Source organism: Trachurus japonicus, chromosome 17 (assembly GCF_045865225.1).
Source record: "Trachurus japonicus isolate A0001 chromosome 17, Traja_1.0".
NCBI lineage: Eukaryota > Metazoa > Chordata > Actinopteri > Carangiformes > Carangidae > Trachurus > Trachurus japonicus.
Genome location: NC_140923.1, coordinates 34,045,130 through 34,071,040, shown reverse-complemented (window position 1 = coordinate 34,071,040; position 25,911 = coordinate 34,045,130). Strand labels below are relative to the sequence as shown.

Below are 25,911 nucleotides of genomic sequence, written 5' to 3'. Positions count from 1 at the left end.
TCTCTCTCCCTCACTTTCTCCCTCGTTTAAACAAGAACCGAACAGAGGATGAGTGACAAAGAGCGCATTACTGCTGTTTGCCTCGTATGCGTTGCCTTCTGTGAGAAAAAAACAAACAAAAACAACTTTTTTTTACGCACAGCTAGCGACCAGTAAGTAAATCATCGGTTCCTAGATTACCAAAAAAATGCAAAGCATTATAGACTAAACGTCTCGCTGCTCTTTAACTATCCCCGCGACCGTAAACGCACCAGAGAGATGGTGAGGAGGACATTGTGGAAAATGTTATCCTGTCTAGTCCTGACTGCGTCGAGATAAAAATACACGAGCATATTAAAACTTGCGTCAAATAAATCTCTGCATCTCTTCTTCAAAAGGCCGAGTACAGAATAGATCACTCAAATGCAATTCCCGTTTACAGCCATTTGCCCTTTAGACAGTCAGGCTGATGACAGCAGAGTGTCAAAGCTGAAGGTTGGAAGGTGAAGTTTGGAACAAGATTTTTGGTGGTCTACAACTCTACAGGCACAGTTCACGAATGTAATTTCATAGATTATTTGATATTTAGTAGATGTTGTATCCACGCTTATTTTATGATGATAATAATAATAGTAGACTAATGATAATCATAATAAGAAGTAATTGGAGAGCTGTTATTTAGTCCTATTCTTATGTGCATTTCGTCAAATTTGGCCTATCCTCCAACAATCAGGGCAGCTGACCTTCAGGTGCTTAAATTTGTTAGATTAAATCCAAAATATACTAAAAAGATTATATGGTTTAGATAATTATTTCCCCTTAAATAATAACCTACACTCGCTTTATCTAAAATCAACGTGCCAGGCACAAAAATAACATGAAAAAGTTATTTTAAAAATATTATAAGTAGTAGAAAAATTTAAATAAAGGACGTGGTTTGGATTTGTTGAATATTAAAGACGTGGCCACCACAGACGCTTTTGTCTTTGTTATTCGACCCAGAGCAGCGAGGGAAGTTGTGCGTTTTCAGGAATGTAGCGGAACGTTTCAGGGGGAAAGTAAAGTTTCTGTACAGGCTAAAAAACACGGGGACCCCAAATATGTCAGTGTCCAGGAACCCCAAACAGACATGGGCCCCTCCGAGCCATGTGCAGCATCTGATATTGTTATTGTTGTTGTGGAAACGAGTGTCATTACCGTGTGTATATTTTAGATGGGGGCACAGCCTATTTGTAAAAGAAAAGAAAAAAAATAGAGGTCCTTCTTCTCTCTGTTGTTTTCTCTGAGAGGGGAAATGAAAGTGAAATTCAATTTGTACCACTGTTTTACTGTGGGACCCCTGTGGGACGGATGAGAGGTCCCGGGCTCCATAGAAAACTATAGGCTCCTTGCTAATTACAGTATCAGTTCATTTCCACAGCCACATCAGCTATAATCTTCTTTTCCAGCAGGTTTGTGCAGTGTAGCGTCATTTAAAGCTTCTTTATGCACAGCCTGTTTTTCTTATTTAATTGTATTGTTTACAGTCGTTTACAAGAATTCAAATAACATACACCAAGTTCAACTGTGATCTGGTGTTCATTCTCAACCTTCCTCTCCCTCTCCCTCTCCCTCTCCCTCTCTCTCTGTGTGTGCTATGTCCTATTATAATGTTGATGGTGCTCTGGCGACCGACATCCTCCTCATTGACCCCCGTCTCCCTCTCTGCCTTTTCCGTCCCATGAAAAACGATTCCAGCTCTCTGATTGAATTTTATTTCTTCCTGACCTGCTCTATTCTGTGAGGGCGCCATCAATCTTTTGACTAACACGACGTTTGTTTATTGGGCCTATACTTGGGAAAGTATCTAATGACTTTTATGAGGCTGATTGGTGCGCACGGGGGCACTGAGGCTGAAGTGAACAATTCACATATTTTCCTTGTTTGCTTACAAATACAGATCACACCAGTAAGGACCTATACTGTTGTTTATATCTCGCCCTGCTGCCCCCCCCCCCCCCCCCCCCCCCCCCCCCCCCCCCTCAATATGTTTTTGTTCTTATCTGTCCCTCTGCTGTTGCCGCTGCTTTCGCCTTGTTGATCCAATGGCCTGGAGCAACTGAAAATGACACGAGGAATAAGCCCGAGCAGCAAAAACCCACCTCCAGCTTTATAGAAACAGAGTTTCAGAAACACATTTGACATGTTGTAATATGACAGGCTATTTGATCAAGAGCGCATTGGTTCTGACTAAGCATCTGTGGGACTTGTTGCCACCCACTCTGGGTCTGTGGGGAAATATGCAAAAACATTTAAACTGTCTGTAACGTTGGGGAGTAAAAAGTTTTACAGATAAAAACAAAAACACTTGCTCTGCAATTAAAAAAGTACATGTATATGTGTATTGTTATTGTTATTGTCTTGTACTAATGCAGTTGATTTTTACATTTGTCAACATAATATTCATTTGACTATAAAAAATTATGTTATTGCCATGTTGTAATATTTAAATAAAATTCTAGATTTCTTGTTTATACCTGGTAGTGAAGACTATATAGTATTTCAATACTTATTTAATTCCTAGTATTATTAGTAATAGCAATATAATACTATTCGCCGTCAATCCAGGAAAACACTATTTTAATACATATTTTTAATATCGTACATATTAATGACAGAAATATCATAAATAAAATAAATATCATTAAATTGACTTATTAATAGCCTAAATATTTGTAAACACTGTAAATCGGGGATTTAATAAAATTAGATAAAGTGGAAAAAGTACTAAAATAACATAACATAAGGTTAAAAAAAAAAGGTTAGACAGGCATACATTGTATTTAGATTATTTTAAACAACTTCTATTGATAATACGCATAATAGCAAAATAAACGTGTATTTGAAGGTGATTTATGAGTTGTCATTTAATGTGATTAAAAGAGACTGACTCCCTGTCACGTTGAGGAGAACCAACTGTTTAAGGTTTTATAACTCTGTCATTTTGAAAACGACTGCCCACTAGGATTACAATAAAACCTCAATTTGACATCTCGGATTCATAAAGCCAATTTAATATCTCCACGTTTCTCGCCATGAAACATCCAGGAGTTGCGCGCACTGAAAAGCTGACGGCGGTACAATCCGTTTTCTCCAGTCACGTCAGCGTCGTGTCAGACTGGTGAGAATTGAAGCATCAAAACTGAGGTGACAACGGGACTATCTTTGGCATGTGTGGTATGATATTAAGTAAGCACTGGTATGCGCCAGTAAACACACAACGCAATCCAAAACAAAGTGGCGCAGTGTGCAGGCTGCTTCCCCACGTCTAGGCCTCGAGGTCAACACGATCTGCAATCATCTCGCATAAACGTTTCTAATGTGACAATGAGAGGAGAAATTGAATATGAAGCATGAATATGAAAGTTAGAAATAAACACTATCTTTATATGCATTTTCTCTGTGAACATGCGCGTGCCGATGGGTTGGATTTTAGGGCTACTCCCCCCCCCTCCCTCAATTTCCTTGAATATTTTTTTCAAAAACAAAAAAGAAGAAACAATATATAACATTGCTTCCGGGGTATTATACATAAGTAAATAAATATGAGCTTTACATGACAGTATAAGGGCTGCATCTTTGCAGCAGATGTCAGTCCAAACATCCCTATTTCTATTTCTATCTTTTGATGAACTCACCCCTTAAGAAATTAAATCTGAGGGTCAGATCAGAAGAATGACGAGGTCTATTTACCTCCCAGCACAAAACTAACACTGGTCAGACTGAGTGTAAAATATCACTAGCCTGGGTTCAAGTTCTGTAAGAAACGAGGCGTAACTTTAACTCACATAAAATGACAATTTATTAAACAAACAAACAAAATCCTTCAGAATACTTTTCAACAAATGAAGAATCTTTGAAATAGTACGGCGATATACATGTTCCTTTTTTTTTTTTACTTTTATAGTGGAACATTTTTTGGACAATTAAGGCAGTTCAATTTAGAAACACTTTTTTTGGTGTTTGGTCCATAATATCCGGCTACAGTTTAGAAATAAATTACTATATGCAATTTACACGTCCATGAAAACTGGCATTATCTTTAACATAGGCTATCACATGAAGCCACAAAAGCAAAGAGAGACTTACGTGTTATTTGCAGTAACACTGTTCTTTAGAGAGAGAAAAAAAACCAAGATTGAGTCTTTTCTGGTTTTGTTTTCATATTAGTCCATGTGGTGTGGGCAGGTAAGAGGGAGAAAAAAAACGAGAAAAAATTGTTTTACTGAAAGAGTTCAAACATGGTGAGGAAAACATCGAGCCTGTTTTGTTCTTTCTTTCTTTTTCTTTTTTCTTTCTTTTTTGGTCAGAACTTGCTGCAGTCATATACGAAAGTTCCCGAAGTGCGATAGATGGATTGGCTCGGTGGGAATGACATCTGACAGCTGTTATTCCCATTCACCGGTGAGTTATTCAAGCCAATTCTTTGGGATTCAAACATCTCTCGGACTGAATGGAAGTTCTGCTGCTGCGCTGGGTAAGCTGCGCCCAGATGCCCCAGGTCTCCGGCCTGGTTGAGGTACCATGAGGTCAGCCTCCCCTGGTGGGGATGATGGCCCTCCTGACCAGAGTTTAGATTACCGTGGGTCAGAGAGGATGAGGTGGTTGTGACTGAGTAATCTGGCAACGTTTCGTCCACGGTGGTGCTCGGTGCCAAGTGGCTAGATCTGTCCCCGGCGTACAAGCTCATGGCTTGCATGTTACAATGATAGGTTGCGTTGGAGGTAGTGGAGATGGAGTTTTGGTTACACGGCGAGCTATAGACAGACGTCTGATTGGGAGAATAGTTTAAGGACAAAGACGGTGTTATACCTGTCCTGCTGGAGGCGGTGAGGGTGGAGGTGAGCTCTGTGGCCCCTTGCGGAGACCCCCGGAGGGAGGTCATGATGTTGTCTACGCTGAAGCCCTGCGTGGAGGCCTGGCCGTGGTGCTGGTGGTGCTCGGAGCTGTCCATGCCGATGGACCGACTGGAGGGGATGCTGTGAGGGCTCCCGCTGGACATGCTGCTGCTGTCCGGGCTCTCGATTTTGGGCACGGTGCTCAAAGAAGGGGAGTCGGCCTGCGGCGGCGTCACCGAGCCGTTCTCAGTCTTAATATCCTGGATCCTGACGGGCTGGGAGCCCTGCACCGGCTGCTCCTGCTCCCGGCCTTGCTGCCTCGGCGGCACATCCTTCTGCAGCCGCTCTTCTTTCTCTTTGAGGGCGTCCTTCTTCTTGAACCGCCGCCTCCTCCTCAAGAAGCTCCCGTTTTCGAACATGTTGTAAGAGTCCGGGTCCAGGGTCCAGTAGCTGCCTTTCCCGGGTTTTTTATCATCACGGGGCACCTTGACAAAACACTCATTCAGAGACAGATTGTGTCTGATGCTATTCTGCCAGCCCTGCTTGTTGTCTCGGTAAAATGGAAACCTCTCCATTATAAACTGGTAAATCCCGTTCAGGGTCACCTTTTTGTCAGGCGAGTTTTGGATAGCCATGGTGATAAGCGCAATGTAGCTATAGGGGGGTTTGACCATATCCTTGGGCTGAGGCTGGGGAGTGTACGGTCCATATGCCCGGGCCATGCTGGCTGGGTATTGGTCATGAGCCGCATGAGAGTACATGTTCATAGGTGCTGGCATCCCCGTGTATCCCCCACCGGCAGCGGCTCGGTAGTAGCTCGGGTCGCTGCTGATGTACGGCACGACGCCCAGTGAGTTGGGGCTGGAGACGGAGTAGCGAGCCTGCATGTCTTCACTTTGATCCGGCAAAAATAAAATAAAAATAAAAATAAAAAAGCTCCAAAATAGGCAGGCAGAGAGCTCCACTTCTCCCTCCTCTGAAGTGAGAGAGACGCGCAAATCACAGTTCCTCACTGTTCACCTCAAGAGAAAAAAGGGGAGAAGGAAAAAGTCTAAACAACAGTTGCGAAGCGTGCTGGCTCTCAGCGAGCGTTTTAAGCCGTCCCCATCTCTTGTGCCTCCTCTGAAACTGCACATTGAAAAAGTTGCTGAACTTTGGACATCCGTCACCGCACAGGACTTTTGCGCAGTTAAATTCTTTCCTCCTTTTTGCTTCCAGTGGAGCTCCTCCCAGTCAAAGTGCGCGGGTCGTCCAATGGGAAGTCGAGGGAGAGAGAGAGCGGACAGAGCAGCTCCTGGCCACACTCAGAGGCTTTCAGTTAAAAAACGAGAGAAGGTGTCGGTAACTCCCAGCCCCACTCCGGCCAAAGGCTTTCAGACGTGACAGAGCCAACTCTCATGGACACAGTCACATCAACGGAGGCGCGCACACACACACACAAACACACATCCTTCTTATCAGACCTGTGGTTGTCTTTAAGTAGAAGGTGATGAGATCTCTAATGTGGAAATATTAAACTTTTAAGATTTTATATTATGGCTTTAAAAAAAACTTTAAAAAATAAAAATAAAAATAAACCACATTTTACGCAAAACATGGTGAATTTTATTTGGCAGGCACCCTTAATGGCAAGTTAATTATCGATAATATATTTCATCTTTTATTTCACTTTATAAACATTTTCTAATAGAGAACATAATCACACCATCAGCAGGCCAAATGGCAGTCGTTTACGTGGAGTTTTAACGTCTTTTTTTTAAAGGAGCATTTTATTAGTTATAAGACTCAACAGCAGCAGCTGATCGCAGCGAGATCAAAGCCTGACTGTCCGCTGTCAGTGGGCGGTGAAGTGCAATCTCTCATTACGACGGGAATTAAAGACAGTTTGGGGCCCGAGAGCGAGCAGGGGTGAGAGTTTATTCAAGAGAAGGGGGATTTAAAGACAAAAAGAACCAAATGGGACGACCATGACACCTCGTAGCTGTGTGAGGCTTCTCATCAACATGTCTCAATGTCTCATCTGTCGTGAGGTTTGAGGCCTTTAGGGGAGTTTATTGCCTCATTAAGGGAGTAAACAAAACTGGTATTATAATTTTAAGTCTTTGTCTTTCTTTCTTTCTTTCTTTCTATTTTTGGCATCATTGTACAAATATTCACAACTATATTTTTTTTTTTACTTTATTTGAAAACATTCAGCATGTCTGTTATTTTATTTTTATTTATTTATTTTTATCCTTTTTATGTGGTTTTTCGTTCATTCTAAAGATGAGTTTTGGGAAGCAAATCAAAAGGATGTAACTTTTTTTTTTTTTTTTTGTCAAAGCTAGCAGAGTAGTCAAAAATCCGACCCCTGAAGGCCTTTTCCATCGCCCGTGCTGTCAAAGGCGACTGCGCATGAAATTGTTAATGGTCACTGTGAGGCAAAGTTACAGTCCCAGTATCTGTGTAATCCTCCGCAGGTCGTCTTAATTAAATGTCCGTGCAGTGGCCTGGTGCTGCGCCGGTTTCTCCTTACATGGACCCGGGTATGAACTTTTTCCACCGCCCTGGGCTGTTTACACAATTCACGACGGGCCTTCTACTTAATACCACGGCCTGCCCACCCAGTCCTCTTTAACTCTATTATTATTTAAGGCATCCACGACTGAAGCGCAGTGGAAAACGTGTCCAAATGCTGAGAAATAAAAGAAAATCTAGAGGCGAAATATTTGATGATCGTTATATTGTTTAGCACTGTGACTTCTACATAACGATGATTATTATCAGTATAAATAATCTTTGAAGCTGAGGCGCAAACCTGTCATGTAAAATATGTCTTCTCGAATTTAATTTGATTTATTCTTATTTATGTAATTGTGTTTATTTGTACTTATACTATGTGCCACCCGTGTATACCAACATACTGCATCTTACCGTTTTATTATTAGCCTGTGTTTCAACAAAAGCCGAGATCATAATAAATAATCAAACAATGGCAGTATGGATATATTATTATGAGCATAGTGTCATATTGCCAAGTCAGCGAATGCATTCTATACTTTAGTAGAGATACATACAGAGATAGACACATTATATTCAAATACTGATGTTGGCTACCCAATAGCTCACAATGATTTTGTTATATTAGAGAGAGAGAGAGAGAGAGAGAGAGAGAGAGAGAGAGAGAGAGAGAGAGAGAGAGAGAGAGAGAGAGACATCATAAGTATGAATGTGGCTCCCTCTGGCGGTCAAATGTAGTACGGTCGATTACACTGATTAGTGTAACTTTTTTTTTAGTGTTATTAGTAATTATGCAAACCTAGAGCAAGTTAGTTTAATAACCTCCAACTATTCACAAAATTATTTTTTGTGTTTTGTGAAACACAAAAATAAAAACAGATGTGTGACAAGATGAATATAGGCTGCTGTTCATTGGTGTGTGTGTGTGTGTGTGTGTGTGTGATGGGAGACCACGCGGACAGAGAGGTTGCTGCACATTTATAACACACTGCTGCCACCTCGTGGTCTAATTCAGTAATACACATAATGATTGACGGGGCATAAAAGCTCATTAGTCATCACAAAGACAATGTATAGAGCCATGACAGCGTAGAATAAGAATAAGTTTCAAAGGACTATGGAAAAATAACCCTAACAATACAGTGGTGGAGGCGATGGGATTTTCACATAACACTAACTTATGGGAGAATACACACTAATACATGCCTTATGTCTTGTTACGTTTGTATTTAATGTATATTTTGTTTGCTATTCTTATTTTCGTAGTTTCTTTGTTTTTGTTAGTTTTTTTATGTTATGTTTGTTGTATCATTTGCTGTACTTTAAGTGTAATTTGCTGCATATGGACACCAGGAAGAGGAGCTGCTGCAGATAATGGGGATCCGGATAGAGGAATATAGACAGCAAGAAGACACCAGCAGATGAGGGGAAACCTGGGCCAGCATTCAAGTTAAACAGCATGGGTCATGTTCTGGACATTTCTGGGATGCTTAAACACACTTGCTGAGGCTATAGACTTTATATTATAGGCCATCAAAAAGACATGTATGAAAACCATTTTTCTGTCAGGACCGGTCCTCTGTTTTAGAGACCGTGCCAATCCTGCATCCATGGAAAGGTGTATGCTAAGTTTATAATGCAAAAATAGAATTTTACAATGAAATTCCTGTGCCAGGGTTAATTTCTTAAACACTGGGGGAAACCTGAAGCTTTTCAATGAAAAACCACTCTAACTTAAAGCAGAAGTAAGTGGAATGTGTGTGTTAATATAAGTCTTACATAGTTATATCTTCCGACAGCAATCACTTATATAGAGTGTTTGGTCCGAAACACGGGTCTGTCAGTCACTCTGCTCTGCTGTAAGCCGAGGAGAAAACTTTCCTTGTATCCTACAACCTTTATCCAATGAGGAGAGAGAATGGCATAAAGGGGCGGTCCTCTCTGTGTGTGCAGCCAAGGGATGCGCCTGAATGTGGTGACGTAGGGACGAGGACCAATAGATCCATGACGAGGGCGGGGACTGCTAACTCCATCGGCTGACAGAAAGTTAGCCAAAACGACCGGATCGCTTACTTCTGCTTTAAAGCAGATATCAGTGGCACGGCCGTTTCGGCTAATGCTGTGTTCAAGGCAGGCTTTTGAAACCGTAAGTTACAGCTTCAAGTCACAACTACGACTTGGTAGCGTTCCAGGTAACCCGTAGCTCGTGTTTTTACCGTCCTGTTGTCTGTGAAAGTTCCCTATAACGGCCACTCGTAACTTCCGACCCGTGAACTCGTACCAGATCGAACTGGTATGACTTCACAGGAAGGAAAAACACAAAGTACGAGTTTCCTTGAACGCACCATGAGTTAGCAGCCCCCGCCCTTGTCAGGCATCAATTGGTCCTCGTGCTACGTCACCACATTCACGCGCATCCCTTGGCTGCACACACAGCCCTTCATGCCGTTCTCTCTCCTCATTGGATAACACTTGTATCCCACAAGGAAAATTTTCTCCTCGGGTTACAGCAGAGCAGAGTGACGGAGAGACTCGTGTTTAGGCTGAAATACTTCATGTAAGTGATTGCTGACGGAAAATAGGACTATTTAGGACTTATATTAACAAAAACATTCCACTGATATCTGCTTTAAGTGACAGATTCTGATAATTATTGTCAATTCATTTCATAGAATATGTTGGAACAATCCTCATACTATTTGCAGATTTTTCTTCTGTCTTCTTCTAATGTATTTAATGTACCACATTAAATTAAAAATAAGACGTCACTTCCATAATAACAGAACTGCTTATTGACTATAGAGATTAACCAGCAGCTCTGACAGACTTAGTCTACAATAACAGACAAGTCAGTGACGCCCAGCTTGGATCCATTACATTCGGGGTCCCTGTATAATACTTTACAGTGACATGTTGAACTAAGTTTCTGATATGCCATGTCTTGCATGCCCCTTCAATAATCGGTACCGCCAGCTTCTTTCACCATCACCCTCCCATCTCTTCTCTTGTCAATGTATGACAGCCAGACAGAAACAACCATGTTGACAGCAATGTTGAGAACCAATCACAGTGGAGTCAGATTTTTGGACCCCACTGTATACTCTAAACACTATCATATCATTACAGATGGTCCAGAATGTGGTGGCGTTCCTGGTCTTTGATCAGCCTCAAAGGGCAAATGTCACTCTGCTGCTCATAGACCTTGACTAGCAACCCATGGCTGGTAAAATAAGACTCAGAGAGCACCTTATTATGTGCTTTAGATAAAAGCATCTGCCAAAATGAATAAATGTAGATGTATTACAATGAAACTTTGGTATCATAAACTCATGGCACATTCATGTCTGACTTAGTGTTTGTGCATATTTAGGATTTTCCAAAGTCCAGTCATTCTGCTTCATCTTCTAATGCAATATTGTAAAAGAAAAAGAAAAGATTCAAGTGAACTATCTGGTGGCTTACGCTGATATTTTCAAATTGACGTATAACTGCAAAGCATCTAAAATATAATAATATGATAAAGCTAAAATATGTTCACAGTTCTCTTCAAACTAAACTATTTAAAGTTCCTTCTGGAAAATGATGCTGATCACTGGAATCACTCTGATCAACATTCATATTGCCAGTTTAATTATCAACCCTACAATAATGAAAAGCACAGAAAATGGTCATTTACCCTGTACAGCAGGCTACTGTTGTAATCGGGAAAATATGGCAATGTACCGTAATTCAACACATATTGTAAAAGTTACACAATGTAAAGTCGATTACAGAAGAACTGTAAAAAAAAAATAACACTAGACTATTGGCACCCTTCCTGCCATGATGTTACTGTTCATTTATATGACAATAACTGTCAACATGAAAGCTATGGATTCATTCATTGACTAAAGTTATAATATTTAAGGCTGAGTTACAGACTGCTGTGCGCCTATAAAGAGTAATCAAATGAATACTGCCACACAGATGACTTGCTGCACTGACAGAAAATGATGTCTGTGAACTGAAACCTATTTATTGAAGCACCTATCAGATGGCCTATATGAGAATAGAATACGTAGTTGGGGACCATGAACATACAAGCATTAGCAGTATCTCTATTTTTGATTCTGAACGTGGTTTGGACACGTTTTCCACTATGGAGAAAGAAAGCAAGGGATTTTGTTGGAGCCATTTGACTCTCAATCACCACTAGGTGGCGATACAGTCACGTGGAAGCCAACAGGACCGGTGAAGAGTGAAACATCTCTGTTAATCTCAGTCTCCTGTTCAAAATTAATTCTCATTTTATATTGGATTAAGTTTTGATATCATCCTTGTGTCTCTCTGCTAACTAATATAATAATAACATTTACATCACGGAGAAGGGACACGAATTATTCTGAATGATTCTCAACCCATGAACAGAAGAGAAAATCTTTTTAAAACTCAAGCAACAGTAATTGCAAAAAAAAAAAAATCTACAGCATGGGTCATTTTAAATTGTCGCACCTAGCCCGACCTTAAAGTATTACCATTCAACAAAAGAACTGAAAATCATAGTGGTGCAATCAATATATTCATATTCATTTTACTAACTTAACGTCTATTTATTTAATCATCTTCATATACGGCTAAAATGTCGCAATTCAAAGATGGATCATAATATTTTCTATTATGCCTAGTCTCATGCATGCTATAAAGGAGAGACAAATAACTAAAGTCAGCGGTCAGATTTTGTCTCAATTTTCGCGTTATTAATAATAATAATTCAATGGCAGAAGGGGGAAAAAATGGAATGAGATTGCTGGTCAAGAACAATTTTGTGTAACCAAAAGAAACATTTTGCCCCAAAACATGAAACACTTCGAAAATAAAAATAAATCTTTTTAATGACTTGTTGCAAAGAATCAACAACAATTTCAGTAAAATTCGGGAAAACAAAATTAAGTGCATGAATTAAGATTAACTCTGGTACGTGTTCTGTGTGTTTTTGCAGTACAAATGTAGATATTGCTTATCCATTAGTGAAGTGAAGTGCGACAAGTCCCCATATCATACCCATTACTAAACGGGTTAAAAGGTCAAAGTTCACTGAAGAAAAGTGGATCCGCTTCCACGATGAGTCTGCAGTGAATAAAATCACCTTGTTCGTCACCACAAGTTTTCTTAGTATAAAAACTCCACCTGAGGGGTTTTGTCTCTAGAGGCCATTTGCGTTTTCTTCTGTCACATGACGCATGGCTTTACGTCCTGATAGACATTCTGGTGGTGATGGTGGTGATGAAGCTGGTGATAATAAGATCCTCCGCTGCTGGGATGGAGGGAAGAGATTCCATTGAGGTTGAGGACAAAGTCCTTCCTGTCACACACAGGAGCTGAGTGGCTGGAGTATCGAGACAGGCCCACTGGAAACGAACAGGGCGAGAGGTTAATCCATCGTTTCATTAGTCAGGCAGTGTGTGTATTCTCTGTATGGTTTATGTCTGTTTTCTTTAGTCCAAATGTTGGATAACATACATTTTCTATGACGAATGCATGAGGTCAAATGTTTTGTTACACCCTTCAATAGGTTAAGTGTGTTATCCCTGTGGTTTTACTAATGATTTTAAACGTTTACTAAGGCTTTATAGATCACTTGAAACTCATGTGGCTAATGTTTATCGTCATTTGGTAGATTTTGGATTTCTAATGTTCTAATTCATAAAAACCATGATGGTCTGATGTTGTGGTAACACGTTATGGTTAAAATGCACGTTTTCAATCTGCGTATGTGAGTAGGCTATAGATCCTCCAGATAAACTAAGCTAAAATGACAAAGCACGTGGCACTTGGGGGAGAACACAACTCAAAAGTTGTTCCGATTAATGGATTATAGTAAATCATTTGTAAAACATTAATAAAGCCAGGTTTTTATTAGACCTTGGTGGAGCTTGTCCCATCCACATGTATCACAAACATGATTACCCAAAAAAAGATGAAAAAAAAAATATATAAATAGTCCGCGTAAAGAAAATGTTTATTGAGATGCTGTTGCTCATGTTAAAGGCCCAAATTAAGTTCCACTGAAATTGGTCAATTGTTTTCTTTTCTTTCATGTATAAGAATAAAACATTTTTTGACTGCGTTTAAAGTCCATTTCGTTATTTATTTCAAGTGTGCGTATTATCAGTTATACTATAACCGAGGCCTTTAAAAGAAGCTTGAACAAAACTGCAATCACATTCTGACCATTTTCATTAAACGCTCTGCACATTTTTACAATCAATTTAATGAAAAGTGACTAAATAGAAACTGAAAATGATTTGTTTTAAGGGTTTTAGTTTCGAAATGATTCATCTATTTCAATAATCGGTTAACGCTCATTAGTGTGTTACCTCATTTATTGTAAGTGAGGATTCGTTCTGAGTGGTTGATATTTTAAGTCAAACACGGATTTTGATAAAATGATAAAATATGCTTTGTGATGATGCCACTTGGATGTTTATTATTTTACTGTTTTACGTTTTAATGACAGAATGTGTGATTATTTCGGAGTGATATAAGTTAACTCTGATCCTTATGACTTGTCAATGTGCAAATATTTATAAAAAATGTTTTTTAAAAACCGCACATGAGGGAAAGGTGAGGCATTACCTGAAATGTCAGAGGAATCTCGCGCATTGTGATGCAGATAACCCTGATCCAGGGAGTAGGATGACATCCCCGTGTGCAGAGCGGAAGAAGTGGGGCTGCTTGATGCCAAAGACTGTTGTTTCATGTAAGAAGGCACACCCGGTGAACTCCAGTGTGAGGCTGCATTTGCATAAGGCGCCTGACAGTCCAGGGTGCCGACCATGGCTGGAGAGGACTGCAGGGGGCTGCTGCTGCTGTCCGGGCAATAGTCTGCGGTGGAGCCCCCCTGACAGGCAGCCATGTACGATGACCCGGAGCTTGATGACATTTGTGGGACGTGGTGCCCCCCTCCGATCCCCTCGAAACCACCTGGCACCGGATTGCCCATCAGGTCTAAATTATAGCCGTTATGACATGCTAATGAGCCTGAGGGTGACTGGAAATCAAAGTTTTGCGGCAACATAGACGCACCGAAGCCGATGCCATTCATCATCCTGTACATTGGTTTCAAAGCTTGGCATTTCCTGCGGAACCCCCGGGGTCTGCGACGAAAGGAGCCCTCCTCGAACATAAACTCGCTCCCCGGGTCGATGGTCCAGTAGTGCCCCTTACCGGGTCTGCCGAGCCCTTTGGGCAGCTTTATAAAACACTCGTTCAGGGACAGGTTGTGTCTGACGGAGTTCTTCCATCCCTGGTACGATCCCCTGAAGAAAGGGAACCGGGCCTGCAAGAACTGATAGATTTCACTCAAAGTGAGCCTCTTGGTCGGGGAACTTTGAATTGCCATCACGATGAGGGCAATATACGAGTAGGGGGGCTTTTCTGGGCGCCTCAATCCCGAGTTTCCCTTCTTCCCTTTCGCTGATGCAGCGTGCGCGCTCTCCATCATTGGCTGAGCGCTCAGCAGAGCTGCGTTCAGAGCACCGGCCGCTGGGCTGGAGCGCGGAGGATTAGATGGATCCAAATGTTGCTGGGAGCTCTCGGTCGTCATGGTTGCGCCTCTTTCTTTTTTTTTTGGATCCGACCACTGTGAGGTCTCTTTAACACTCGGGTAACTCCCTATACTTCAAACACTATTAAAGGACCCCTAATGTGACAATTAAAGAGGTCAGTGCGATGCTCTGCGCGTCTATTGGAGTGAAAATCAAGAAACGCCAGCCGCTGTGCCTCCTTCCTCTCTCTGTCCATTGCTGGCAATAATCCCATATGAGGGGGGGAATAAAGCTCCAAGACTTTGCTTGCGCATATCCACCCGGCCAAACACAACTCGACCACCTATCAATTCTTAAATCTCTCTCTGCCCCGCTATCCCACAAATCCCTCCAAGAAATCTCCAGGAACTACTCCCTCCCCATCTGGCCAGGATCCAGACTAGAAGCCGGACACGGCACAGTGGAGTAAGACAAATCTCCTCCTACCACTCTCTTTCCAAAACACCTCTGTCCACATTTGTCAGACCAATATTTGGCCCGATATCCTGACATGTCGCGATGTATAAAGAGGCACAATTTGGATAAATGACACCTCCCCTCCCCTCCCCTCCCGTAATAGCTGTACAAAAAAGTGACAAAGCCTGCTGGTGGTTTTAATGTTGAAAAGGTGTAAAGGAGAAAGGGTCTTGATTTGTTTGGGATCTGTTCAGGGTTAGAGCTCTGACATGAGAGGAAGCATGCTTTTTCCATCAGAGCGTGCCAACATACCACACACAGCGCATAAGAGTCAGTTTACCTCTTGGGGGCCTGGATTACATCCCTGGAGAAATGAATTGATTGTAAAAAATCTAGAAGAAGAAGACAAATGTTCCAAGGAAAAAGTCAGATAATAATATTCAAATATCCTTTCCTACAACTAGAATTCACTGAAAGTTAAAGCTAATCACTGCATGACGTGAAATAATCTCCCCCACACACACACACACACACCAGCAAGAGTTACAACACAACCCGGGCGACATCAAAACTCGCGACCCTGCTGCGTTCAGGATGCGCAGCTGCTTTGAAAAGGAAATTTACTTTCTAGCCTCAGAAGAATGGGTCCCACTTTGCTAGACATTTCTTCCTATTGTGGATTCCAGCTCGGTTTGCTCAGGATGCACCGTTTGTATAAACTCTTTTCTGCGCATGTGCGGGTGACTGAGGCGACAGCTATTTGCAGCGCCAGACAGAAAACATAAATATTGAATGCCCCTATCCGGCAGCAGCGAGCTTCTTGAACACAGAAAAGTAAATACTTATAAGGCTATTTCTTTTGGCAGCGTAAAGGATAGAGGGGGACATCACATGTCAATAGTTATATAATATAATAAAATGCGATTATTGGGGTTAATTACATCACTGTTATTAGAAGAATATTTTATTTCCGTCCCCTTGCAGCCACCCCAGGAAGAGAGCGAGGTGGAGTAACATGACCACGCCCAGGTGAGCGTTAACATTGGCATCTAACAGGTGTCTGTCTCATACAGGTGAGTTCTATTTTAGCTCCACATGAACCAAGAACAACAACAACAGAAAACAAAATCAGCATGAGTCAGATTTTATTTTCATTTCATTGCAAAGAGCGAAACAAACACAGAAAGTCAAAGTGCATCTATTTTTTCGACATGTTTATTATCAGTAACATTTACAACAAACACATGTCTATAAAATATCCAGATCTGATAAAACTTTTTTTTTTTAAAAATGTACAAACATATTAGAAAGTGTAACAGCATGCCACCACAGAAAATATCAAATCCAAAACACTCTTTGGTCCCTTCCCTCCTCTGGGTCCATCATACTGTAAGTGCACATCGATGATCTATAATCATCTTTTTTTTTTTTAAAGAGAGTTTATCTTTGATATTGCAAGACTGTGTGAGAGAGCAGCCCGGCGCTATAGATGCTGGGAACGTGCGCAGGAGCACAGGAGTCTAAATGATAAGGTGCCTTGACGTATGGAAATGAGGCAGGTGTGTGTGAGCGAGGCGCCATGAGTTCAGTGTAGCGCGGCCAGGTGAAGGCGGGGAGGGGAGGGAAGAGCTCCCTGTCTGAGTCTCTCTTGAAGGGCTTGCTGAGGATGCTGTCTATAGCGAACGAGCTCGTGAACTTGGCGCGTGATTCGGTGCCGCCGGAGGCTGCGGACCTCCTCTGCTCCTCTTCGTGCTCGGACTCCTCCTGCTCCTCCTGCTCCTCCTGCTCCGTGCTGCTGCTGCTGCTGCTGCTGTTGCTCAGCCTCTTATTGATGCGCTTCCTCCTGCGTCGAAACACCCCGTCGGCGAACGTGTACTCGCTGTGGGGATTGAGCATCCAGTAATTGTCCTTCCCCCACGGCCTCGAAGGGTCGCGGAGCACTTTGAGAAAGCAGTCATTCAGCGACAGGTTGTGCCGAACCGAGTTCCTCCAGCCGGTGTAGCTGCCCCTGAAGAACGGGAACTTCTTCATCAGGTAGTCGTTTATTTCAGCCAAAGTCAGACGTCCGCACTGGGAGTCCCGGATAGCCATGGCGATGAGAGCGATGTAGGAGAACGGCGGCTTGGGTCTCCGTGTGTACGGCTTTGACTTGCTGCTGCTGCTGCTGCCGCTGCACGGAGTAACAGGTGGAGGGCTGTGCGCCACGGAGTCACCATCCGACCCCAGCTCCTCCTCAGCAGACAGAGGAGAGCGCACGCTCCCCTCTGCATCACTAGACATCTCCAAATGTCTCATGTCATAGTGGCTCCCGCACAACACCTCCAACTTCATGTTTTATGCCTTTCTTTGCTAGTTCTATGTAAAAAATAAAATAAAATAAAATGAAAATGAAAATGAAAAAATCTGTCCACTGTTCTCTCCGTGCGTAAAAGTCCGTAAACTTGTGTGCGTCAAGACGCGGACTGTTTTGAATAAGATCCAACAACTCCCTTCTCAGTTGTCATACCTGCAAGAGGAACTGAACGCCCGTCTCACCTACGGGTTTGTGTGAGCAGCAGTTTATAGCCGGCTCACCTCAGGACCAACCCCAAAGTGGGCGGAGTTAGATCATTTGGAGCATCACACAACATCTTCTTATTGCGTGCATGATAGTCTATAAAACAAAACAATGACTCATAACAAAAGCTTCATCACGACGTTAAATTTAACTATTTGACAATTAGTAAGAGGTGACGTGTTAACACAACCCGGTGCAGCTTTATGACCGTCTCACCTGTGAAACGTGATCCTGCCAAAACACCTTGGGACTGTTTCACCTGAGACAACCAGGTGGCGTATGTTTCCTTTGTATTTTTAAGGTGCGGTGCCTCCAGGTAGTTCAATATCATTTGTCAACCTCACTGTAATGTCAGCCAGAAATATCCTATACAAAGTGAACTTCTTTACATCCTTGGTGTAATGCAATCAGTTCTGTTTTTCTAGACTGGAGTGTAGTCGTCTTTTTCAACTATTGAGAGAGGATGCTGCACGTGAGCAGGATATAGACACACAGGTGCTCTCCAGATTTGCATTGTGCTTATAGGTGTGAACTTTACATGTTCACGCCAGCTTAACAGCCCACATAGAAACCAGTGTTACTGTGTGTTTTCCCCTCCTCAGACAAATAGTGGGTCTGGTCCTTCCTGTTGCTTAATGTCAGAATAAGGGGATTCACCCAGCAAATTACTTTTTGGTGATTTATTTTCTTCCTGAAAGAACTGCCTAAAGGTTTTGGAAGACCTTTGAGTCACTTGTGATGTGGTTCCAACGGCTCAATAATGAAAACATAGGCCAACAGGTGAGCGGACCCATTGAAGACACTTCTGAAGTCTATATTATGTCTTTTATAGCCTGTGTCAGTGTTTCATTCTGATTTAGCGCCACCACGCCACAGGCCGGATCTCCTCCCTCACACTCCCCTTGGGTTCATCCGGCAGTCACGGTGAACTCAGCAACCCATCTTTGTGCAAATTGGTAGTCTCATATCCTGCAAATTATCAGACCAAATCACTGGTATCATTGGTTTTGCTGTCACCAAACATCCAATGAGAAAAAAAAAGAAAAGAAAGAAATTATACCCCGCAGACACTGCCTGGAAACCACTGACATGACAATGTAGCCTCTGAAATGTTGTCTATGTGCCAAGTGGTTTAACTTTTGTCGTACAAACTGTATTTTTCAAGCTGTTTTTGTATGTAGGTTATGCATGTTTGTGCTTGGCGTGAATGTTTTGATTTTCAGGTAATAATCTGTTTGTGTTGAGTACGACACCCAATCCACGGTGAAGTCACTATTTTTGAAAGGTGGCATGTCAGGGATGGATTCCTGTAAGCTAACCACACAATGACAGGAGCTCAAATACCATGTATTCACTCTGTTCACAGCATGTAGCAGCTTGCGAGGCCATCGCATTCTTGTATACATCAGAATCTACTTAATAACAGCCCTATGTGTTATGGTTTCACAGGAGAGGAATATGTGTGCCTCATTCGCTTCCAAAGGTGTGAAGTGAAAAAAATGGTACCACTTTCTAAAAAAAACACCTTGCATAATGATTATAGTCATGGTTAATGTATCAAGGATAGATACAATCACCATTTGACCACTACAGACAGCATGGATCAAAATCACTTTAAAAATTCATCACTAATAACTGGAGACTTGATGATTGAAACTTTATGATTCATAAAAAAATATTTATTATTATTATAATAATAAGTTATTTCCAAATAAAAGCAACTTTGTTTTAGCACAGACTTGGCAACCCATAATTAGTGTTTGATAATGGCTTATAACTGACTAATACAGCATGAGTCATTGTAAAAATACAAATAAAGAAATAAAAAAAAGTTCAAAGCCCTACTTGCAAGATACAAAAAATATGATGTTGTTGCTGATTTGAATTCTATTTTGTCATGTATATATATTCACAGCAAACTGCACTGAATTAACCTAATGTACATATTCTTTCCTACCACTCCTACAACTCCTTATATAATATAAATACATAGGCTGCATGTATTGTAAACAAGTATATTTATGGCAGCTCAAATGCCAGGCAGCCATAATAACCTTAGACGACAGATAAACACGAGACTGGATAAGTGTCGATATACAGTAGTTACATTTTCCCCAGTCAATGACATACAGCCATAAATAATTTGCACAAGAAGCTCCTGCTCTTACCGACTCACCCATTCTCTGATTCTGGCAACGTCAGCGTTGTGAGATTTACGAGTAGGTTAAATCAAAGCGTGATGATTTTTTTTGTTGTTTTTTTCCTCCAGACAGTAAGATCAGATAAGGCCTTTTATAGTTTTCATTCACTGGTTTTGGGAGTACACACCTGTTAGATATGGAAATGGAAAAGTAGTACAGAATGCTGTAGTGGGTGCAGCATAATAATGACGCACATACACTTTGGTCTCTATATTTCTGACGACAATAAATATAATCTCAACATTTCTTATGCAAATGTGTCTTTGGGTGCAGTACAATGTACTGTCACTGCAGCTTTGATTGTGGCCTTGAGGTATCTGTTGTTGATGTACTGGGAGGTGGAACACATGAAGCATGTAGTCAGACTGTGACCAACACCCTGGTTGTTGTTAACAGTTCAGTGATTTGTTGGCTCTGTGTTCAGTTTATAAACAGCCAAGAATCACTAACATCAGGCCAGCATAATAAATTGCATGCACAGACATTATTATGAAGACAGGACATCACTGTCCATGCATCTATACATCTACAGTAGCTGCATGAGAACTTACTTACAGTTTAGTGTGTGTGGCACATAACATAACATAACGGAGCTCTGCTCTACGCTCTAGTTAAACAGCACCGAGCTGGCAGACCAGTAACTCACGACACAGGCCCATTATTTCTAATAAGTTCCCTCTGTCCAGTTGTTTGTAGAGGAAAATACTTTTCCAGTCATCTGTTGGAGGGCACAAGGAAAAGGAATAAATATTCTTAGTTGACTGCAGGTGTAAAGAACAAAGCTCTGGCTAAACACGGAACAGAAGGGAAAACACAAAATGCTTTGTGATGCGAGTGTCGATTTAGCATCAACACATTGTGTATGTCCTTATGTTGAATGATTTCTCAATCACGTCTCAACTTCATGTGGAAAAAGAAATAAAGATGTGCTATAGGTTTAAAGATCAGAACAAACAGACAATGTAGTGTGTGTGTATAGTAAATTGATCAGACATATAATTGTATAGTATTTGATATTGTATTTTGACGATCTATTGTTATATTACTGTGATATTTGTTTAATATTGTCATTTTGTATTCCCTAAAATAACTGCCTTAAATATCAGGACAGATTATACGGACATTTTTTCAAAGTACGCAAATATTTCAACCTTGCTGAGCATTTGAACAATGTAAACAGTATTATTACTAAACATAACTGTGTGAAGACGTCAACCTGATGAGGATTCAGTTTGCACAACTCCCACTGAACGTTTTGCATGTTCAGATGTTTTGCAGAAGATTACGCCGCTGAGAACGTAACGCTCGGTCAGGGACGTCTTCAGTGGTTCAAAATAGAAACAGCACTTCATGTTGATTCCATGCATTCCTTCATGCTATTTATGGCAGCGGCATGTTTGTTACCACTGAACAATACACCTCAAATATTTCATCAGCCACTAATTATAGTATTTTGACAGACCTGTTTTTAAGTGTCTTAGTATTCAACTGGAGCATTATGGATTTTGCACAAACATGCATGCGTCCTTAGTCATCATCAGACAGCTTACAGAACAGTCTGTTTCTTCATGTACTGTATATTTGGCACTACATGTTTCTTCATGTATATCTGCTCCCACCCTATAAATGCACGCACACGTCCTTTCAGGGGTAACTGCCTGGAAACTTCAGCATTTATTTTTTTCACCCTTTAATGTGTGAGATGCAAAATTTAAAGATGACACAAAATAAAGATCACATTCATTTCTGCCATCTCTGGTTTTACTAAAAAAAAATAAAAAATAGTAGGTCGGTAAGAAAGCAGGGCCTTGCTGCTTGTTGCTGGTTTTGGATATTTCTGTCTTGGTCGAGTCACTTCAGAGGTAAAAGAGCTGTCAAACAAATGAGAAGCAAAAACAAAAAAAGAATTCCCATTGCGCTTTCATGTGGGGACTGGGGACCAGTTCACAGACCAGACGTATATTGCGAAAAAGGCTCAAAATAAGAAAATATTTTTCTGTGGTAGCACGATCATATTTTCCATCTATAACCCTCTACAGATGTGTAATCAACTCTTTACGGGTAGTGAAGTGAATTTCTCAATGTTCATTTTTTACATTTGTATCCTACTTAAGCAAACAATGTACGTGTCTTATTTTGTAAAACTGTTTCATGCTGTATGTATTATTATATATCCAGCCTATATTTTCGTATTTATCAAGGATTACTTTTTACGTATGGTGTAGTGCTGCACTACATTGTGTTTATCCAGCTTGTCCATTTATCAATACACTTTTTGTCTGCTCTGTGCAGCATCATTTAAAAGATCTGCATTTTTTAGTGGAATCACATTAACAATCAAAAGCACGACTAAATAAAACGTTGGTAAATTCACTGACGGACAAACTACCAACATTATCCAAGTCTGGTCTCCGTAAAAGAAAACAGTATTACTTGTAAAAAATAAAATGAGATAATAATGAGTTTGAAAACTAACTGTTCTCATTTTGTTCTGATACACCATCACATACCATTATAGGCATGGTGGGACCAGGTTTGGTTGGCTGGTATAGACTGGTTTGTTGGAAAAGTAGTGGCATGTGCCTTATGGGAGCCATGTGTGAGTCCACCACTTAACTCCACTCTCATGTTTAGACAAAAAGGACGGAATGCCAAAAGACGCAGCACTGACAGTGGATGGGGGGCAATTTTCCACACGGAGTGGAGGTCAAGTATAATAGTGTGAGCGATGACAGTGAAAGAGTTAAAAATTTAAGGTTCTCAATTTAACCTCCTCAAGGCTCTGGGTCGAGGTCTGTGTTGGGGCCTTGAGAAACAGTTTTTCTTTTTATTTAGAAAAACAAAATCACCCTCTGCATTAACCTGAAACTTACGAAAAAAATCTAGTTTATTGATTCTAAAAAAACTCACTTTAACCAGTAGGCAATGGGGTTTCTGTTATTCCTGAAAATATAAATATTAAGCCCCTCAAAAGAACTACGATTACTAAATGAGTTGTGTGCAGTGTGGGCTACAGCAGGTCCATCGTATCCTGCAGGTAACTTCACTTGTACCAACTCTGACCAAGACTCTTTAAACATTTTGTTTCCATCTGTTTTCATGTCCACAGCTTCAGAACATGGCACCATGTTCTGCAACTAAAATAGTAACAAATCAAAGCTGTAAACACTTAAAACGCATGTTTCCCCCTTTTCTTCTTGTAACTTATGTTGCCAATAGCAACAAATAAATTTAGTAAAATTCAATCAAATACAAAATGTTCCAAAAGGAAGCCGAAGCCATATGCAACCGCAGCGATCAAAGCGCGGCTGCGAGACGAGCTTAAGTTTGGAATTAAAATATCAAGGTAACGGGGGCGGACCTTTACACTGAGTCGGCGCCCTGTGTAAACTGAAAGAGGATATTATACAGCTAGAATCCAAATTCATATTCATTTCTTTGATATTAGTTTGCGTCACACCGTATGTAATTAAAGACATCAGCAGATCTTGCTCATCTGTTTGTTCCACTTGTTTGCATATTACCGGTCAGATGTCGGTGCTGCCGTGTCAGCGGTTACATGGCAACGGCATGAAGTTCAATCATTGTTTGACTGAAACAGTTCGACAAGTTGCCCTCATTTCCCTCTCTGGTCATGACGACTTATACAAAGCTGGTTATAGTCAACCTGGCACCCGAGATGCAAATGTAAGACAGACAGTGTAAACATTATGACATTCTTCATTACAGCCGGAGACTAAATGACGATGACTTTTATTTTATTTCTAATCTCTAACACTTCATTACTTCAGTGTATAAAATTCAACATAACCTGGACATTTGTCTTCAATAATTTTGCTGTGTGTGGTCACTGATATTTTGTTTTGATTTTCACACTAACTTTGATTTTTATGATGTCAAAAAAAAAAACAGCACAAAGGGTCTCTGAGGAAGACTACAGTACAACACACTTCCTGAGAGAAAACACTGAAAACCCCTCTGCAGAAATACACTGATGGAAGTGGCTTCAAAAATGCGATAAGAGAGGCTAAAATCAAAACATACATGCAAATTGTAATAATCAACTCATTACCGGACTGAAGCTAGTAGCATTAGCAGTGCTGTGCATGTAAACTGTATCAAATTCATCTAACTGGTAAAGGAAGGTCGGTTTTGAATGTGAATTGAGTGTATCAGGAAAGCTTTGACACTGGTTGGAGTAGGTGTGATGTTTTTCTCTTGTTACAAACAAGTCTGAATGCTGGTCTGTCTGACCAGTAATCTACAGCCTGTATCTCCAAGAACAACAGTTGCGTGAGGCCATGCTCTGCTGCCCTGTGCCTAAACATTTAAGGCTGCTCTCGTGAATCGACATGTGGGATCTTGAGGGGAAGCTCTGATGCTATCAACATTTTAATCATACTGTATTTCAAGTCTGTTTTTCAAGTTGTGCATGCTGACAGCTTTACTAAAGTATTGCAACATCATCTCAAAAAGATTAGAGACAGAACACCAAGAATCTGAAGTCAAAAATCACATTACTGGGTAAAACTGTCATCATTTCGTAATAGCATTTAACTGCTTTTCCGTTAATGTGTACAAAGCGACAGCTCCACTTTGTATGTATTACCCAAGCAATTACAGCAACCTATTTAAAAAAAAAAGAATCTAAAAGCTGTTAGCAGGGCTTAGCCTGCCCCAACCATGCTCAACTTGTTTTGCCTGCCTTCAGGCCTCCAGGCCTCCTTCGTGCAGGCAGGAAAAAAAATCTCTGTGATGGGATCCCCTTCAGGTGAAGTATGCTTAGATAATATCGCCGTTACTACGTCTACAGGACCTGTTTGGGTTATTTTCAAATGAGAGAAAAGAAGACAGGGTGAAAAAAAGGGCTCACAGCGTAGACAACAAAGGGCCGTGCGTGCAAATGGGAGGAGGAACTCCCTTTAGGTGAGTGCCTGTAAAACGTTGGCTTTGCACGAAACCAACACAGGTTTACCAGCACACACCTTATTTACACCTACTCAAACAGGAGTCAATCAGAGGGCAAATGCCATAGCCAAGAAGATTTAATGTTCCAGGATAATGATAACCTTTATCATCGTGTTTATTTTTAGTGTTTTGTTGTCATACTATATATTGGTTGCTTTTGTTGCTAGGGTTGTCTTTCTTCATTTAACTGCCCCATCTCTGTAATAGGCTTCAAGGCAAGGTAGCAGTTAAAAAATATTTACTCTTGTGCCTTTAGCTACAGACCAGTTACCCTGTTCCAGTGTGCGTTTGTGCATGTTTACAACAGCAGGTCTTTGTCTGTGATCACAGGATAACTTTGTAATCCTTGCTTCCCAGTGACAAAACTCGATTTTTGATGTAAATGAATGAGGCTATTTAGATCTTAGGCGCTTAAAGTGAAATAAAAGCCACGTCTGTTTCTCGTGTGGTCTCTGTTGGATTCCATAAACAGATCTCCCAGGTGGTCTAAGTGTATGTGTGTGTCTGTGTGTCTGTGTGTGTTCGTGGATGTATTTGTGTCTGTTTCTCTGTGAGTGGTGTTTTTTTTTTAGCATGTTAGAATGCATGTGCATGTGTGTGTGTGTGTGTTTAAGACGGAAGAAAGAGAGAAAAACAGCACTCACATGGAGGATGGCCAAGTTCTTATGGATGGCGGCGCTCTCACCAGAGCCAAATGCAATCTGACAGCTGAGTTTAATGATATTTATTTCCAAGCCACACGCTTCCAGACTTGTCCTGAATCTGTTCTCTCAGCTAGACCTGAGCTTAGTGCAATGCCTCAAACCTGGTGCGAGTTTACTCGTAATGTCTGTGAATTGGGATTGTTT

General features: G+C 41.1%; 3 protein-coding genes across 3 annotated transcripts; all 3 read right to left on the bottom strand.

Annotated features, from left to right (window-relative positions):
* Window positions 1–3,802: 3,802 nt before the first annotated feature.
* Window positions 3,803–6,047, bottom strand: foxc1a (forkhead box C1a). Its single transcript, XM_085805501.1, has one exon. The coding sequence runs from the start codon at window positions 5,741–5,743 to the stop codon at window positions 4,325–4,327; it is 1,419 nt and encodes a 472-aa protein (XP_085661627.1). The 5' UTR covers window positions 5,744–6,047; the 3' UTR covers window positions 3,803–4,324.
* Window positions 6,048–12,208: 6,161 nt separating this feature from the next.
* Window positions 12,209–15,543, bottom strand: foxf2a (forkhead box F2a). Its single transcript, XM_085805550.1, has 2 exons — window positions 13,971–15,543; window positions 12,209–12,742 (listed from the first exon to the last, which is right to left on the bottom strand). The coding sequence occupies exons 1-2, from the start codon at window positions 14,938–14,940 to the stop codon at window positions 12,564–12,566; spliced, it is 1,149 nt and encodes a 382-aa protein (XP_085661676.1). The 5' UTR covers window positions 14,941–15,543; the 3' UTR covers window positions 12,209–12,563.
* A 922-nt stretch (window positions 15,544–16,465) lies between these two features.
* On the bottom strand, window positions 16,466–17,864 carry foxq1a (forkhead box Q1a). Its single transcript, XM_085805500.1, has one exon. The coding sequence runs from the start codon at window positions 17,666–17,668 to the stop codon at window positions 16,778–16,780; it is 891 nt and encodes a 296-aa protein (XP_085661626.1). The 5' UTR covers window positions 17,669–17,864; the 3' UTR covers window positions 16,466–16,777.
* Between the last annotated feature and the right edge of the window lie 8,047 nt (window positions 17,865–25,911).